The 14,670-nt window shown below is 52.6% G+C and overlaps 1 protein-coding gene across 1 annotated transcript in view; it reads left to right on the top strand.

Moving 5' to 3' along the window:
- LOC140386059 (zinc finger protein RFP-like) overlaps nt 1–14,670 on the top strand; it is a 147,058-nt gene that overhangs the window by 67,784 nt on the left and 64,604 nt on the right. Inside the window, exon 3 of the mRNA XM_072468644.1 lies at nt 13,579–13,818. Coding sequence (XP_072324745.1) covers nt 13,579–13,818 — 240 coding nt within the window. The remainder of the gene's footprint in view (nt 1–13,578; nt 13,819–14,670) is intronic.

Below are 14,670 nucleotides of genomic sequence, written 5' to 3'. Positions count from 1 at the left end.
CTCTCTCCGCGCTCTTTACTGAAGTCTCGCCCTCTCTCTCTCCGTGCTCTTTACTGAAGTCTCGCCCTCTCTCTCTCCGCGCTCTTTACTGAAGTCTCGCCCTCTCTCTCTCCGTGCTCTTTACTGAAGTCTCGCCCTCTCTCTCTCCGCGCTCTTTACTGAAGTCTCGCCCTCTCTCTCTCCGCGCTCTTTACTGAAGTCTCGCCCTCTCTCTCTCCGCGCTCTATACTGAAGTCTCGCCCTCTCTCTCTCCGCGCTCTATACTGAAGTCTCGCCCTCTCTCTCTCCGCGCTCTTTACTGAAGTCTCACCCTCTCTCTCTCCGCGCTCTACACTGAATTCCCGCCCTCTCTCTCTCCGCGCTCTTTACTGAAGACTCGCCCTCTCTCTCTCCGCGCTCTTTACTGAAGTCTCGCCCTCTCTCTCTCCGTGCTCTTTACTGAAGTCTCTCCCTCTCTCTCTCCGCGCTCTTTACTGAAGTCTCGCCCTCTCGCCGCGCTCTTTACTGAAGTCTCGCCCTCTCTCTCTCTCCACGCTCTTTACTGAAGTCTCGCCCTCTCTCTCTCTCCACGCTCTTTACTGAAGTCTCGCCCTCTCTCTCTCTCCGCGCTCTTTACTGAAGTCTCGCCCTCTCTCTCTCCGCGCTCTTTACTGAAGTCTCGCCCTCTCTCTCTCCGCGATCTTTACTGAAGTCTCGCCCTCTCTCTCTCCGTGCTCTTTACTGAAGTCTCGCCCTCTCTCTCTCCGCGCTCTTTACTGAAGTCTCGCCCTCTCTCTCTCCGTGCTCTTTACTGAAGTCTCGCCCTCTCTCTCTCCGCGCTCTATACTGACGTCTCGCCCTCTCTCTCTCCGCGCTCTATACTGAAGTCTCGCCCTCTCTCTCTCCGCGCTATTTACTGAAGTCTCACCCTCTCTCTCTCCGCGCTCTATACTGAATTCCCGCCCTCTCTCTCTCCGCGCTCTTTACTGAAGACTCGCCCTCTCTCTCTCCGCGCTCTTTACTGAAGTCTCGCCCTCTCTCTCTCCGTGCTCTTTACTGAAGTCTCTCCCTCTCTCTCTCCGCGCTCTTTACTGAAGTCTCGCCCTCTCGCCGCGCTCTTTACTGAAGTCTCGCCCTCTCTCTCTCTCCACGCACTTTACTGAAGTCTCGCCATCTCTCTCTCTCCACGCTCTTTACTGAAGTCTCGCCCTCTCTCTCTCCGCGCTCTTTACTGAAGTCTCGCCCTCTCTCTCTCCGTGCTCTTTACTGAAGTCTCGCCCTCTCTCTCTCCGCGCTCTTTACTGAAGTCTCGCCCTCTCTCTCCGTGCTCTTTACTGAAGTCTCGCCCTCTCTCTCTCCGCGCTCTTTACTGAAGTCTCGCCCTCTCTCTCTCCGTGCTCTATACTGAAGTCTCGCCCTCTCTCTCTCCGCGCTCTATACTGAAGTCTCGCCCTCTCTCTCTCCGCGCTCTTTACTGAAGTCTCACCCTCTCTCTCTCCGCGCTCTATACTGAATTCCCGCCCTCTCTCTCTCCGCGCTCTGTACTGAAGTCTCGCCCTCTCTCTCTCCGCGCTCTTTACTGAATTCCCGCCTTCTCTCTCTCCGCACTCTATGCTGAAGTCTCGCCCTCTCTCTCTCCGCGCTCTTTACTGAAGTCTCGCCCTCTCTCTCTCGGCGCTCTTTACTGAAGTCTCGCCCTCTCTCTCTCCGCGCTCTATGCTGAAGTCTCGCCCTCTCTCTCTCCGCGCTCTTTACTGAAGTCTCACCCTCTCTCTCTCCGCGCTCTATGCTGAAGTCTCGCCCTCTCTCTCTCCGTGCTCTTTACTGGAGTCTCGCCCTCTCTCTCTCCGCGCTCTATGCTGAAGTCTCGCCCTCTCTCTCTCCGCGCTCTTTACTGAAGTCTCGCCCTCTCTCTCTCCTCGCTCTTTACTGAATTCCCGCCCTCTCTCTCTCCGCGCTCTTTACTGAAGTCTCGCCCTCTCTCTCTCCGCCCTCTTTACTGAAGTCTCGCCCTCTCTCTCTCCGTGCTCTTTACTGAAGTCTCGCCCTCTCTCTCTCCGCCCTCTTTACTGAAGTCTCGCCCTCTCTCTCTCCGTGCTCTTTACTGAAGTCTCGCCCTCTCTCTCTCCGTGCTCTTTATTGAATTCCCGCCCTCTCTCTCTCCTCGCTCTTTACTGAAGTCTCGCCCTCTCTCTCTCCGCCCTCTTTACTGAAGTCTCGCCCTCTCTCTCTCCGTGCTCTTTACTGAAGTCTCGCCCTCTCTCTCTCCGCGCTCTATGCTGAAGTCTCGCCCTCTCTCTCTCCGCGCTCTTTACTGAATTCCCGCCCTCTCTCTCTCCACGATCTTTACTGAAGTCTCGCCCTCTCTCTCTCCACGATCTTTACTGAAGTCTCGCCCTCTCTCTCTCGGCGCTCTTTACTGAAGTCTCGCCCTCTCTCTCTCCGTGCTCTTTACTGAAGTCTCGCCCTCTCTCTCTCCATGCTCTTTACTGAAGTCTCGCCCTCTCTCTCTCCGTGCTCTTTACTGAAGTCTCGTCCTCTCTCTCTCCGCGCTCTTTACTGAAGTCTCGCCCTCTCTCTCTCCGCGCTCTATACTGAAGTCTCGCCCTCTCTCTCTCCGCGCTCTTTACTCTTTATCTCCAGCAGGACTGTGCGGTGGAGATTGATCTGTGACAGGTAGATTGGTGAGGGTGGAGTAAAGAATTATTTTCCCTCTTGTTCTCTCACAACCTGCCGCAGTCCCAGTCTAGCAGCTTTGTCCTTTAGGACCCGGCCTGCTAGGTCTGTGGTGGTATTACCGAGCCAGTCTTGGCGATGGACAGTGAAGTCCCCACCCAGAGTACGTTCTGCACCCTTGCCACCCTCAGTGCTTCCTCCAAGTGGTGTTCAACATGGAGGTGAACTGATTCGTCAGCTGATGGTGGACAGTATGTGATAATCAGCAGCAGGTTTCCTGGTCCTTGCTCGACTTGAAGCCGTGAGACTTCATGGTGAGAACGCCCAGGGCAACTCCTTCAACTGTGCTGCCGTCTCTGCTGGGTCTGTCCTGCCAGTGGGACAGGAAATAGTCTGTTAGACAGCTCCAAATGTTGGCACACGGCCCCAGATGTTAGTAAGGAGGACTTTGCAGGGTCAACAGGACTGGGTTTGCTCTTGTCCTTTCCAGTGCCTAAGTCGATGCTAGTTTCTTTACTTTATATTGACTTTGCAGCAACTGAGAGGCTTGCTATTTCAGCGAGTCACCCACAATACTGTGGATCTGGACCATCATTTCAACCATCTACCCTGGTGGGGTTCGAACCCGGGTCCCCCCGAGTATTCCCCTGGTCTCTGGATCACCAATCCAGTGACAATACCAATGCGCCATGTCGGCAACCAGGGATGGGTATTCAATAAACCTTGCCAGCGTAACTGGCACCTGGATGCAAATTAAACGGTTACTGACACGCGGCCGAAATTGAGACACAGCTCCTGCCTAGGTCATTCTCTCCTATGATTGAAAACTCCAGCACTCGTCATAAGAACATAAGAACTAGGAGCAGGAGTAGGCCATCTGACCCCTCGAGCCTGCTCCGCCATTCAGTGAGATCATGGCTGATCTTTTGTGGACTCAGCTCCACTTTCCGGCCCAAACACCATAACCCTTAATCCCTTTATTCTTCAAAAAACTATCTATCTTTATCTTAAAAACATTTAATGAAGGAGCCTCTACTGCTTCACTGGGCAAGGAATTCCATAGATTCACAACCCTTTGGGTGAAGAAGTTCCTCCTAAACTCAGTCCTAAATCTACTTCCCCTTATTTTGAGGCTATGCCCCCTAGTTCTGCTTTCACCCGCCAGTGGAAACAACCTGCCCGCATCTATCCTATCTATTCCCTTCATAATTTTATATGTTTCTATAAGATCCCCCCTCATCCTTCTAAATTCCAACGAGTACAGTCCCAGTCTACTCAACCTCTCCTCGTAATCCAACCCCTTCAGCTCTGGGATTAACCTAGTGAATCTCCTCTGCACACCCTCCAGTGCCAGTACGTCCTTTCTCAGGTAAGGAGACCAAAACTGAACACAATACTCCAGGTGTGGTCTCACTAACACCTTATACAATTGCAGCAGAACCTCCCTAGTCTTGAACTCCATCCCTCCAGCAATGAAGGACAAAATTCCATTTGCCTTCTTAATCACCTGTTGCACCTGTAAACCAACTTTTTGCGACTGATGCACTAGGACACCCAGGTCCCTCTGCAATCCCTCAATCGTCAGCTTTTAAGATTCAAACCTCAACATTTAATCCAGATTGCCCCTCTTCTCGTGCTCTTTTAAATGTCTGTCCTGTGCAGCACAACTGATCTTGGTTGTTTGCTGTAGCTCCTCAACACAACTTCTGTTGCACTCAATCTTCCTGATACTGCCATGTTCTGGGGCCTACTCATTCTACACTCTTGGCTCTCTTTCCCCCAACTCTCTCACAACCTCAGTACCCCCACACCTCAGCTTGAACTCAGACCCTGTTAGGACATCTCAGAAACTCAATGAAATGATTCCTCGTGATTCCTGCTCAAACATGTTGTCCAAAAGCAAGTTTATTACTCAGATGCCAATAATGTAACTATTTCAGTTATGCAATCAATTTGTAGAACTTGGTTTCTTACATGGTTTGTTCTTTATTAATGGCATTTAGTCTTTATTAACGGCGTTCAAAATGCCTCTTGACAAACCCATGGATAGGACGGGGATAGAGGGATACGGCACAAGGAATTGCCGAGGGTTTTGGCCAAGGGGGGTATCATGGCCGGTACAGGCTTGTAGGGCCGAAGGGCCTGTTCCTGTGCTGTATTGTTCTTTGTTCTTTGTCGCTGTAGCCGCTGGACTTCTTTCTGTCCTGAGTTTTGATCTCGGAAAGGCTGTCGCCTGACCTTTGTCTATCCCTTCCTTGTGAGTTACATCACATGATGCCAAGAACATAGAAGTGAGTTTCTCCTCACCCAACCACTGGACTTGACATAATGACCATCTTGAGGGTTTAGCTGTTAAGCAGTTAATATCACAAAGGGAACAGGATGGTCTAGACAACCCAAGATCGTTAATAATATTGCTTGGGTGCTTCCATTTGTTCTGGCCAATACTGATACATTTTAAAAATAAATTTAGAGTACCCATCTCATTTTTTTTCCAATTAAGGGGCAATTTAATGTGGTCAATCCACCTAACCTGCACATCTTTGGGTTGTGGGGGCGAAACCCACGCAAACACGGGGAGATTGTGCAAACTCCACACGGACAGTGGCCCAGTGGTGTGGGAGGGGCGTGAATAGTTTGTCGGGGAGGGCTCTCCGCGATCCTCGGTATGCTGGTCTGAGTCAGCTCCGGGGGAGGAAACAAATCTGAGGCCCGCACCTGGTCCAGGTGTTTCTTTATTACGTGTTTCCCCACACGTATCTCATACGACACAGGTCCTGTCCCGGCCTTGACTGTTCCTGCTACCCATGTGGGGCTATTCGCATAATTTCGGACCCATACATTTTCACCCGTGTTGAGCTGCCTTTCTCGGTGAGTGTTGTCGTGCCCCCTGCATTGGGCCTCTTGGTGTCGTGCCCCCTGCATTGGGCCTCTTGGTGTCGTGCCCCCTGCATTGGGCCTCTTGGTGTCGTGCCCCCTGCATTGGGCCTCTTGGTGTCGCTTTATCCTGCCACCTAAATTCGGGAACAGTGGACTCAGCCGGGTTCGGAGTCTTCTGCCCCGGAGTAGCTCCGCCGGTGCTATTCCCGTTGTGGCGGGGGGGTTGTCCTATAGTCAAATAGCCAGCGCGACAGTTTGGTGTCCAATGATGCTGCTGACTGTTTAAGGTCTGGACGGCTCTCTCCACCAACCCACTCGATGCCGGGTGGTGTGGTGTCGTCCTTGTGTGCCGAATGCCATTCAACTTCATAAATTTTGTGAACTCCTGGCTGGTGAAAACCGATCCGAAACTCACACCTCCGGGATACCATGATTTGCGAACGAGGTGCGGAGTTTTTCAATGGGAGTTGTTGAATTTGCAGACTTCATTTTGTCAACGTCCAGCCACTTGGAATGGGCGTCTACTATTAAAAAAAACATTGAACCCATAAACGGGGCTGCAGAATCGGCATGAAGTCACGACCATGGTCCACCTGGCCATTCCCATCGGCGCAGCGGAGCTGCCGGTGGCACCTTCTGCCCTTGTTGGCATTCTTGGCACCTGCCTACCAATGCCGCTATGTCCAGGTCCGGCCACCAGACATAGCTTCCGGCCAGCAGCTTCATTTTTCAGACTCCAGGGTGCCCATGAGGCTCATTTAGCACAGTGGGCTAAACAGCTGGCTTGCAATGCAGAACAATGCCAGCAGCGGGCGCTAAGTTCCCGAACAGGCGCCAGAATGTGGCGACTAGGGGCTTTTCACAGTAACTTCATTGACGCCTACTTGTGACAGTAAGCGATTATTATTATTATGATGTGGTTCAGCCAGTATGGCTCGACGGCCTTGACTTGGAACGATTACTCGGGCCCCCCCCATAGCAGGATCCCATCTTCCTCGGTGATCTGCTCTCTTCTGCTCCAGTAAGGGTGGAATTCCGCCTGGACCGGTCTTTCCATCTCCCCAGTTAGCACCATGTGTTTTATTTTTGATAAAACCAGGTCCCTTTGGGTCCATAAATGAATGTTTTGTGCGGCCACTGGAAGGGTGTCCAGGAAATGTAATGCCACCGTTTCCTCTATTTTGGGTACTAACGGCGGGGTGCCCAGTAACGGCAGCCTGCTCAGTGCACGGCGTTTGCCACCCGGGTTCCTGGCCGATGCTGCAGTTGATGCTGGTATGCCGCCAGTAGCAGGGCCCAGCGTTGGATCCGGGCCGAAGCCATTGTTGGTATAACTTTGTCTTCTTTCAGCAAACCCAGCAATGGCTTGTGGTCCGTAATTATCGTGAATTTCCGCCCGTACAAGTACTGGTGAAATGTCTTCACCACGTAGATTACAGCCAGTCCTTCCTCTTCGATTTGGGCGTACATAGGACATACAGTGCAGAAGGAGGCCATTCAGCCCATCGAGTCTGCACCGACCCACTTAAGCCCTCACTTCCACCCTATCCCCATAACCCAATAACCCCTTCTAACCTTTTTGGACACGAAGGGAAAATTTGACGTGGCCAATCCACCTAACCTGCACGTCTTTGGACTGTGGGAGGAAACCGGAGCACCCGGAGGAAACCCACACACACACGGGGAGAACGTGCAGACTCCGCACAGACAGTGACCCAGCGGGGAATCGAACCTGGGACCCTGGAGCTGTGAAGCCACAGTGCTATCCACTTGTGCTACCGTGCTGCCCAAACTTGGCAGTAGTAGTACTTTCGTTCTGCTGCTGCCAGCGTCCTGGAAGCAAACGCTATAGGTCGTTCCTGTCTGTTTTGCCCTCTGTGTGCCCAAACTGCACCAACGCCATATGGAGACGTGTCACACGTGAGGACCAACTCTTTCCTGGGCCGTAGTGTGCCAAGACGTTCTCTGAGGAAAGCTGTTCTTTTATCTTCTGGAAAGCCATGTCTTGGCGGGCGGACCACTCCCAGGCTTGCCCCTTTTTTAGTAATTGGTGTCGGGGGTCCAAGGGGGAAGCTCTGTTCTGTATGAACTTTCCATAATATGTCACCAATCCTAAAGAAAGACCTTACCTCCTGGATTGTGGTGGGGGTGGGGCATCTTTAATCGCCCTCACCCGATCCTGCAAAGGGTGTAGCCCTGATTTGTCAACCTTGTCCCCCAATAGGTTACTTGAGGCGCTCGGAAAACACATTTCTCCCTCATTAGGCCACATCTGCTGCTGAAAACCTCCTAAGGACTTCCTCCGGGTTTTGCAGGTGTTCTGCCTTTGTTTTTCCTGTAATGAGGACGTCGCCCAGATAAATGGCGACTTGTGGTGGCCCTTGTAATATATTCTCCATTGTCCTCTGGAATATCGCACAAGCTGACGATACCCCGAAGGGTAATCTTGTATAACTGAAAAAGGCCCTTCAATGAAATGAAAGGTGTTTATCGTTGAGAATTTTTGGGACTCTTCATCCAGCTTCAGCTGTAGATATGCGTGGCTCATATCCAGCTTTGAGAATAGGAGTCCTCCAGCCAGCTTTGCATACAAATCCTCAATCCGGGGAATTGAGTATTTGTCCAGTTGTGAGTAGCGATTAATCGTTTGTTTGAAATCTCCACAAAGGTGGACCGAGCCGTCCGGCTTAAGGACAGGCACCACGGGTGTCGCCCACTCTGCAAACTGGACCGGTTTTATTATTTCCTCACGCTCTAATCGTTTTATTTCCATATCGACTTTCTGCCTTAATGCGAAGGGTCCTGGTCGGGCCTTGTAGAATTTTGGGACTGCCTCTGGATCTACATGCAATGTCGCCTTTGCTCCCTTTATTATTCCGAGCCCTTCTCGGAAAACCTCTGGGTATTTGCACAGGAGTTCGCTCAGGCGGCCATTTTCCAGCTGGAAAATGTTTACCCAATCCAGCTGGATCACCGTTAGCCAGTTTCGTCCCAATAAGCTTGGCCCCACACCTTTCACTACCATTAAAGGCAGCCTAACCAGTTGTTCTCCATAAGCCACAATTACATGCATTGTGCCCAACACTCTCAGTGGTTCCCCTGTGTCTGCCCTCAGTGTTGCTGAGGCCTGGTTAGGAATAAGGGTTGGAGTCCACTGCGTATTTTATTGAATACTGGTTCCTCCTATCACTGATACGGCTGCTCCAGTGTCGACTTCCATCAGTGTGGGACGTCCATTCAACCTGATGGATAATTTAATGGGTTTTGATTTCACCATCGTTACACAATTTAGTTGTTCCTCGTCGGAGGTAGGTGGGGCTTCTAGGGTATGCATTCTCCTGTACCCCAGCCCACGTGACCTTCTCCAAGATGATGGTTTTGGGCTTCCATTTCTTCTTTCTGGCTCCGATCTCTGGCAACAACTACAATATTTTGCCGGGCGAAAGGCTGCAGGGGCTGCTGTCTGCCCGGACCTAATTTTCCCTCGCTTGGGAGGGTTCTGCGAGTGGGTTAACTTAGTGATGCACGTTCAATTGTACAAAGACACAGGTTGGATACAACTGTGGCTTTATTGCAGGAAGATGTGTGGCCTCCCACAGCAGCTGGCGAAATGGCTGCTGAATAGAGGACACGCATATTTATACTCCTCCTACTGGGCGGAGCCAGCAGGCAGGGGCTACCGGCGAACCTGTAGTACAGGTCCTACCTTACATCACCTAATACAGGTGTAACAGTGGTTTACCACATACACCCCCTGCTAAAATTGAGCCCAGCGGGGGTGGTGGAGAACTATATACAGCAGTGAATTGATGTACAGTGTTTTATTAGGAGAGAAAAAAAGTGTCTTTTGAAAGTCCGGTGCCAGTTAGAGATTAAATCGGTCTGGTGCCTTGACGTTCCGCTGGGAGCGACGTAGATGCTGGCCCGATGTTCGGTGACTCCGAGAGCGTGCCAAAATCCTCTTCATCCTCGGGTGTGGGCAGGGGAAGGACGGATGGTCCTGGGGGGGTTAATGTTGGGAGCACCGGGGGAGGGGAGGGTGGCGCCGGGCCGGGGAAGTGTGTATGGGTGGAACCTGCTTGTGCCAGGTCCCTGAGGGAGACAGTATCCTGGCGGCCGTCGGGGAACGCCACGTAGGCATACTGGGGGTTGGCGTGGAGCAAGTGCACCCTATCCACCAACGGGTCAGCCTTGTGGAGTCGGACGTGCCTACGGAGCAGGACCGGTCCTGGAGCTGCGAGCCAAGTCGGGAGCCACACCCCGGATGTGGACTTCCTGGGGAAGGCAAAAAGCGTTCATGGGGTGTGTTATTCGTAGCGGTGCCAGTAGTGACCTGATGGAGTGCAGTGCATCAGGGAGGACCTCCTGCCAGCGGGAGGCCGGGAGGTTACTGGACCTTACGGCCAGTTGGACGGCCCTCCAAACCGTCCCGTTCTCCCTCTCTACCTGTCCGTTTCCCCGGGGGTAATATCTGGTCGTCCTGCTGGAGGCGATACCCTTGCTGAGCAGGAACTGACGCAGCTCATCACTCATGAATGAGGATCCCCTGTTACTGTGGATGTAGGCGGGGAAGCCGAACAGAGTGAAGATTGTGTTGAGGGCTTTGATGACGGTGGCAGACGTTATGTCGGGGCATGGGATGGCGAAGGGGAACCTGGAGTACTCATTGACCACACTGAGAATATACGTGTGTCGGTCGGTGGAGGGGCGGGGCCCTTTGAAATCCACGCTGAGGCGTTCAAAGGGGCGGGAGGCCTTCACCAGGCGCGCACGGTCTGGCTGGTAGAAGTGCGGTTTGCACTCCGCACAGACCTGGCAGTCCCTGGTGACTGGCCGTACTTCCTCGATGGAGTAGGGCAGATTGCGAGCCTTAACAAGATGGTACAACCGTGTGACCCCCAGGTGACAAAGGCTGTCGTGCAGGGTCCGGAGTTGGTCTACTTGTGCGCTGGCACATGTACCTCGGGATAGGGCGTCTGGGGGCTCGTTGAGTTTGCCGGGGCGATACTTAATCTCGTAATTATAGGTGGAGAGCTCGATTCTCCACCGCAAGATCTTATCATTTTTGATCTTGCTCCGCTGTGTGTTGTTGAACATGAAGGCTACCGACCGTTGGTCAGTGAGGAGAGTGAATCTCCTGCCGGCCAGGTAATGCCTCCAATGCCGCACAGCTTCAACGATAGCTTGAGCCTCCTTTTCGCCGGATGAGTGCCGAATTTCGGAGGCATGAAGGGTGCGGGAAAGGAATGCCACGGGCCTGCCTGCCTGGTTGAGGGTGGTGGCTAGGGCGACGTCCGATGCGTCGCTTTCTACTTGGAAGGACAGTGTCTCGTCTACTGCGTGCATCCCAGCTTTGGCAATATCAGCTCTGATCCGGGCGAAGGCCTGTTGTGCCTCGGCCGGAAGGGGAAAGTGGGTGGACTGTATGAGTGGGCGGGCCTTGTCCGCGTAGTTTGGGGCCCACTGGGCGTAATAGGAGAAGAACCCCAGGCAGCGTTTGAGGGCCTTGGGGCAGTGGGGAAGGGAGAGCTCCATGAGGGGGCGCATGCGGTCGGGATCGGGCCCCAGAACTCCGTTCTGGACCATGTAGCCGAGGGTGGCTAAGCGGGTCATGCTAAACACGCATTTCTCCTTGTTGTAGGTGAGGTTGAGGAGCGTGGCGGTGCGGAGGAATTTAGCAAGGTTGGCATCGTGGTCCTGCTGGTCATGGCCGCAGATGGTGACGTTGTCTAGGTACGGGAAGGTGGCCCGCAAACCGTACCGGTCGACCATTCGGTCCACCTCCCTTTGGAAGACCGAGACCCCGTTAGTGACGCCGAAGGGAACCCTGAGGAAATGATAGAGACGGCCGTCCGCCTCGAAAGCGGTGTATGGCGGCGACTGCGCGGGCCTGGCACTCCGCGGCAAAGTGGCTCTTTTTGCAAATGGCAGCGCGGGCCGGGCAGCGTTGGCGAGGGTGCTTCTGCTGGCCGCAGAAGTGACATCGGGGACCCCCGGAGTGCGCGGATTGGCGTGTGGCGCAGGCGTACTGACTGGGTAAGGCTTCGACTGGAGCGGCCGTTTGTGGGGTCCACGGGGGATAGGAGGGGTGGGCCGCGCGGCCGGAGGGGTCGGCCTGAGCATTACGGGAGGCGACCGCCTTGGAGAGCGCGAGCTTCTTAGTCCCCGCTAGGTCGAGCAGGGCCCCTTCAAACAGCCTTTGGCGAATGAGGTCCGACCCAATCCCCGTTACAAAAGCATCGCGCATAAGAAGGTTAGAATGTTCGGTGGCCGTAACGGCCTGACAGTCACAGTCCCGGACGAGTGGGATTAGGGCCCGCCAGAAGTCTTCTATGGACTCACCAGGGAGTTGAGAGCGAGTGGCGAGTACATGCCTGGCGAAGAACGTGTTCGTTTTCTGTGCGTAGTTTTCTTTGAGAAGCGCCATGGCGTCCGCGTAGTTCGGGGCGTCCTGGATCAGCGGAAACACGCTGGAGCTCAACCTTGAGTACAGGACCCGTATCTTCTGAGCCTCCGGAACAGGGGTGGTCGCTGAGTTGATATCGGCCTCGAAGCAGGCTAGCCGGTGATTAAAGTCCTTTCTGGCGTCGCTCGATTGCGGATCCAGCTGCGGGCGATCTGGTTTGATTCGGAGGTCCATCTTCTAGAAAATCTCACTGCAATAAATTGATGCACGATCAATTGTACAAAGACTCAGTTTGGATACAACTGTGGCTTTATTGCAGTAAGATGTGTTGCCTCCCACAGCAGCTGGCGAAATGGCTGCTGAATAGGGGACACGCATATTTATACTCCGCCTACTGGGCGGAGCCAGCAGGCAGGGGCTACCGGCGAACCTGTAGTACAGGTCCTACCTTACATCACCTAATACAGGTGCAACAGTTTACCACACTTAGTATCCGAGTCGTTCCTGAGGGTGGCTATGCAGTTGCCTATCCCCCAGCGGTAGTCCCTTAACTCCGTTTCACTGGTATGGGCGTCTACCTCCATCGGAGTACCCTGTAACACATGCACTCCGCTTGCCGCTTTTTTTGAGGACAAAGCCAGCTGCAATGCCTGTTTGCAATCCAGCTCGGCCTCTGCTAACAGACGTTTCTGTATTGCTAAATTATTTATTCCACATACCAAATGGTCTAGAGCATCTCATTTAGCCTCAGGCCAAATTCGCAAGCCTCTGCTAATTGCCTTAATCTTGTTTAAAAGCTTGTAACTGACTCCCCAGTGTCTCGGAATGCTGAGTAAAACCGGTACCTTTGCAGGATCAGAGGTGGCTTAGGGTCATAGTTCTCTTTTACTAAGTCCGTCAATTCCTGGAAAGTTTTTGTGTCCGGTGCCTCCGGAAAAGTGAGACTGCGCATAAAGGCAAAGGCTGCCGGCCCGCACGCGGTCAGCATAATGACCCGTTGCTTTTCATCCAGAATTATATCGTTTGCTCTGAGGAAGTACTTTATCCGCTCTACATATTGAGCCCAGTCTTCCACTGCAGGGTCAAACAAGTCCAACTTTCCGAATGAAGGCATTTTGCCTGTCAGTGGCTGACCCTCAATATGCGACAGCTGCTGACCAGCAGGTTTCTTCAGGTCGTTCTGTTTTCCTCGTCGCCACTGTAATAAGTCCAGGGAGGCAGAGGTCCCGTCACCAGAGTTCCTTTTATTTACAAACCCAACAGCTGAACAACCAGAACTATTCCGTCTGCTGTCCACACCGGGAGTGCGGAGGCTCTGGCACTCCCTGTTATATACACAGGAAGGGGTTATCTGATTGGGCCATTAATCAGGGAACTCATCTTCTGATTGGCCAATCTCAAAGACCTGGCCTAAGTCATTACCCCGCCAATACTCATACCTGTTGTAGCCAGCATGTCTGCTGGTTGCTACAGTATTTCCACTGTTCAGACAGACTAACCTCTATATTAACACAAATCCAAATTCGAATAATCAGTCTCGGGCAAATTCTAACGCACCCCCTCCCACCCGACCTGAGCCCACACTCTCAGGTTCCCTCCCCACGTTCGTTAAATGTTCTGAATTGCTTTTTGCGCAGATTATCATCTCCAAAACAAAAGATTCTGTTGAAGAGAAATACAACACAATTAAGGAGCTCTTGGAGAATGACAAGAGAGCAACACTGAGTCTGATCGAAGCAGAAAGCTTGGCAATGGAGGTCAGTATTACAGGAGAAGAAGTGGTCAAGGGGGCTTACAGTGATGCCATCACTTCCATGATGGAAAGAGTCAATGAGATGAATATGAATCAAGAGCCTCAGAGTATACAGACACTACAGGTGAATATTTATTTTGGTCAAGATATAATTATTAACTTTATGTGCAAATCCTGACGATAAGCAAAAATGTCTTTTAGACCGAGTCACCAATTCCAATCATTACACAGAGAAAATATGGCACAGAAACTAGTTGTTGTTATCATGGGGTGAGGCATGTTACCGCTGGAAATGGAACAAGTTCCATTACAGGCACTCTTGATTGCCCAAGCAGATTCAACACGGGTTTAGATACAGAGTAAAGCTCCCTCTACACTGTCCCCGTCAAACACTCCCAGGACAGGGACAGAACGGGGTTAGGTACAGAGTAAAGCTCCCTCTACACTGTCCCCGTCAAACACTCCCAGGACAGGGACAGAACGGGGTTAGGTACAGAGTAAATCTCCCTCTACACTGTCCCCATCAAACACACCCAGGACAGGCACAGCACGGGGTTAGATACAGAGTAAAGCTCCCTCTACACTGTCCGCATCAACACTCCCAGGACAGGTACAGCACGGGGTTAGATACAGAGTAAAGCTCCCTCTACACTGTCCGCATCAAACACACCCAGGACAGGTACAGCACGGGGTTAGATACAGAGTAAAGCTCCCTCTACACTGTCCCCGTCAAACACTCCCAGGACAGGTACAGCACGGGGTTAGATACAGAGTAAAGCTCCCTCTACGCTGTTCCCATCAAACACTCCCAGGACAGGTACAGCACGGGGTTAGATACAGAGTAAAGCTCCCTCTACACTGTCCCCGTCAAACACTCCAAGGACAGGTACAGCACGGGGTTAGATACAGAGTAAAGCTCCCTCTACACTGTCCCCGTCAAACACTCCCAGGACAGGTACAGAACGGGGTTAGATAC

Source organism: Scyliorhinus torazame, chromosome 11 (assembly GCF_047496885.1).
Source record: "Scyliorhinus torazame isolate Kashiwa2021f chromosome 11, sScyTor2.1, whole genome shotgun sequence".
NCBI lineage: Eukaryota > Metazoa > Chordata > Chondrichthyes > Carcharhiniformes > Scyliorhinidae > Scyliorhinus > Scyliorhinus torazame.
This window is presented reverse-complemented; position numbering and strand designations above follow the sequence as displayed.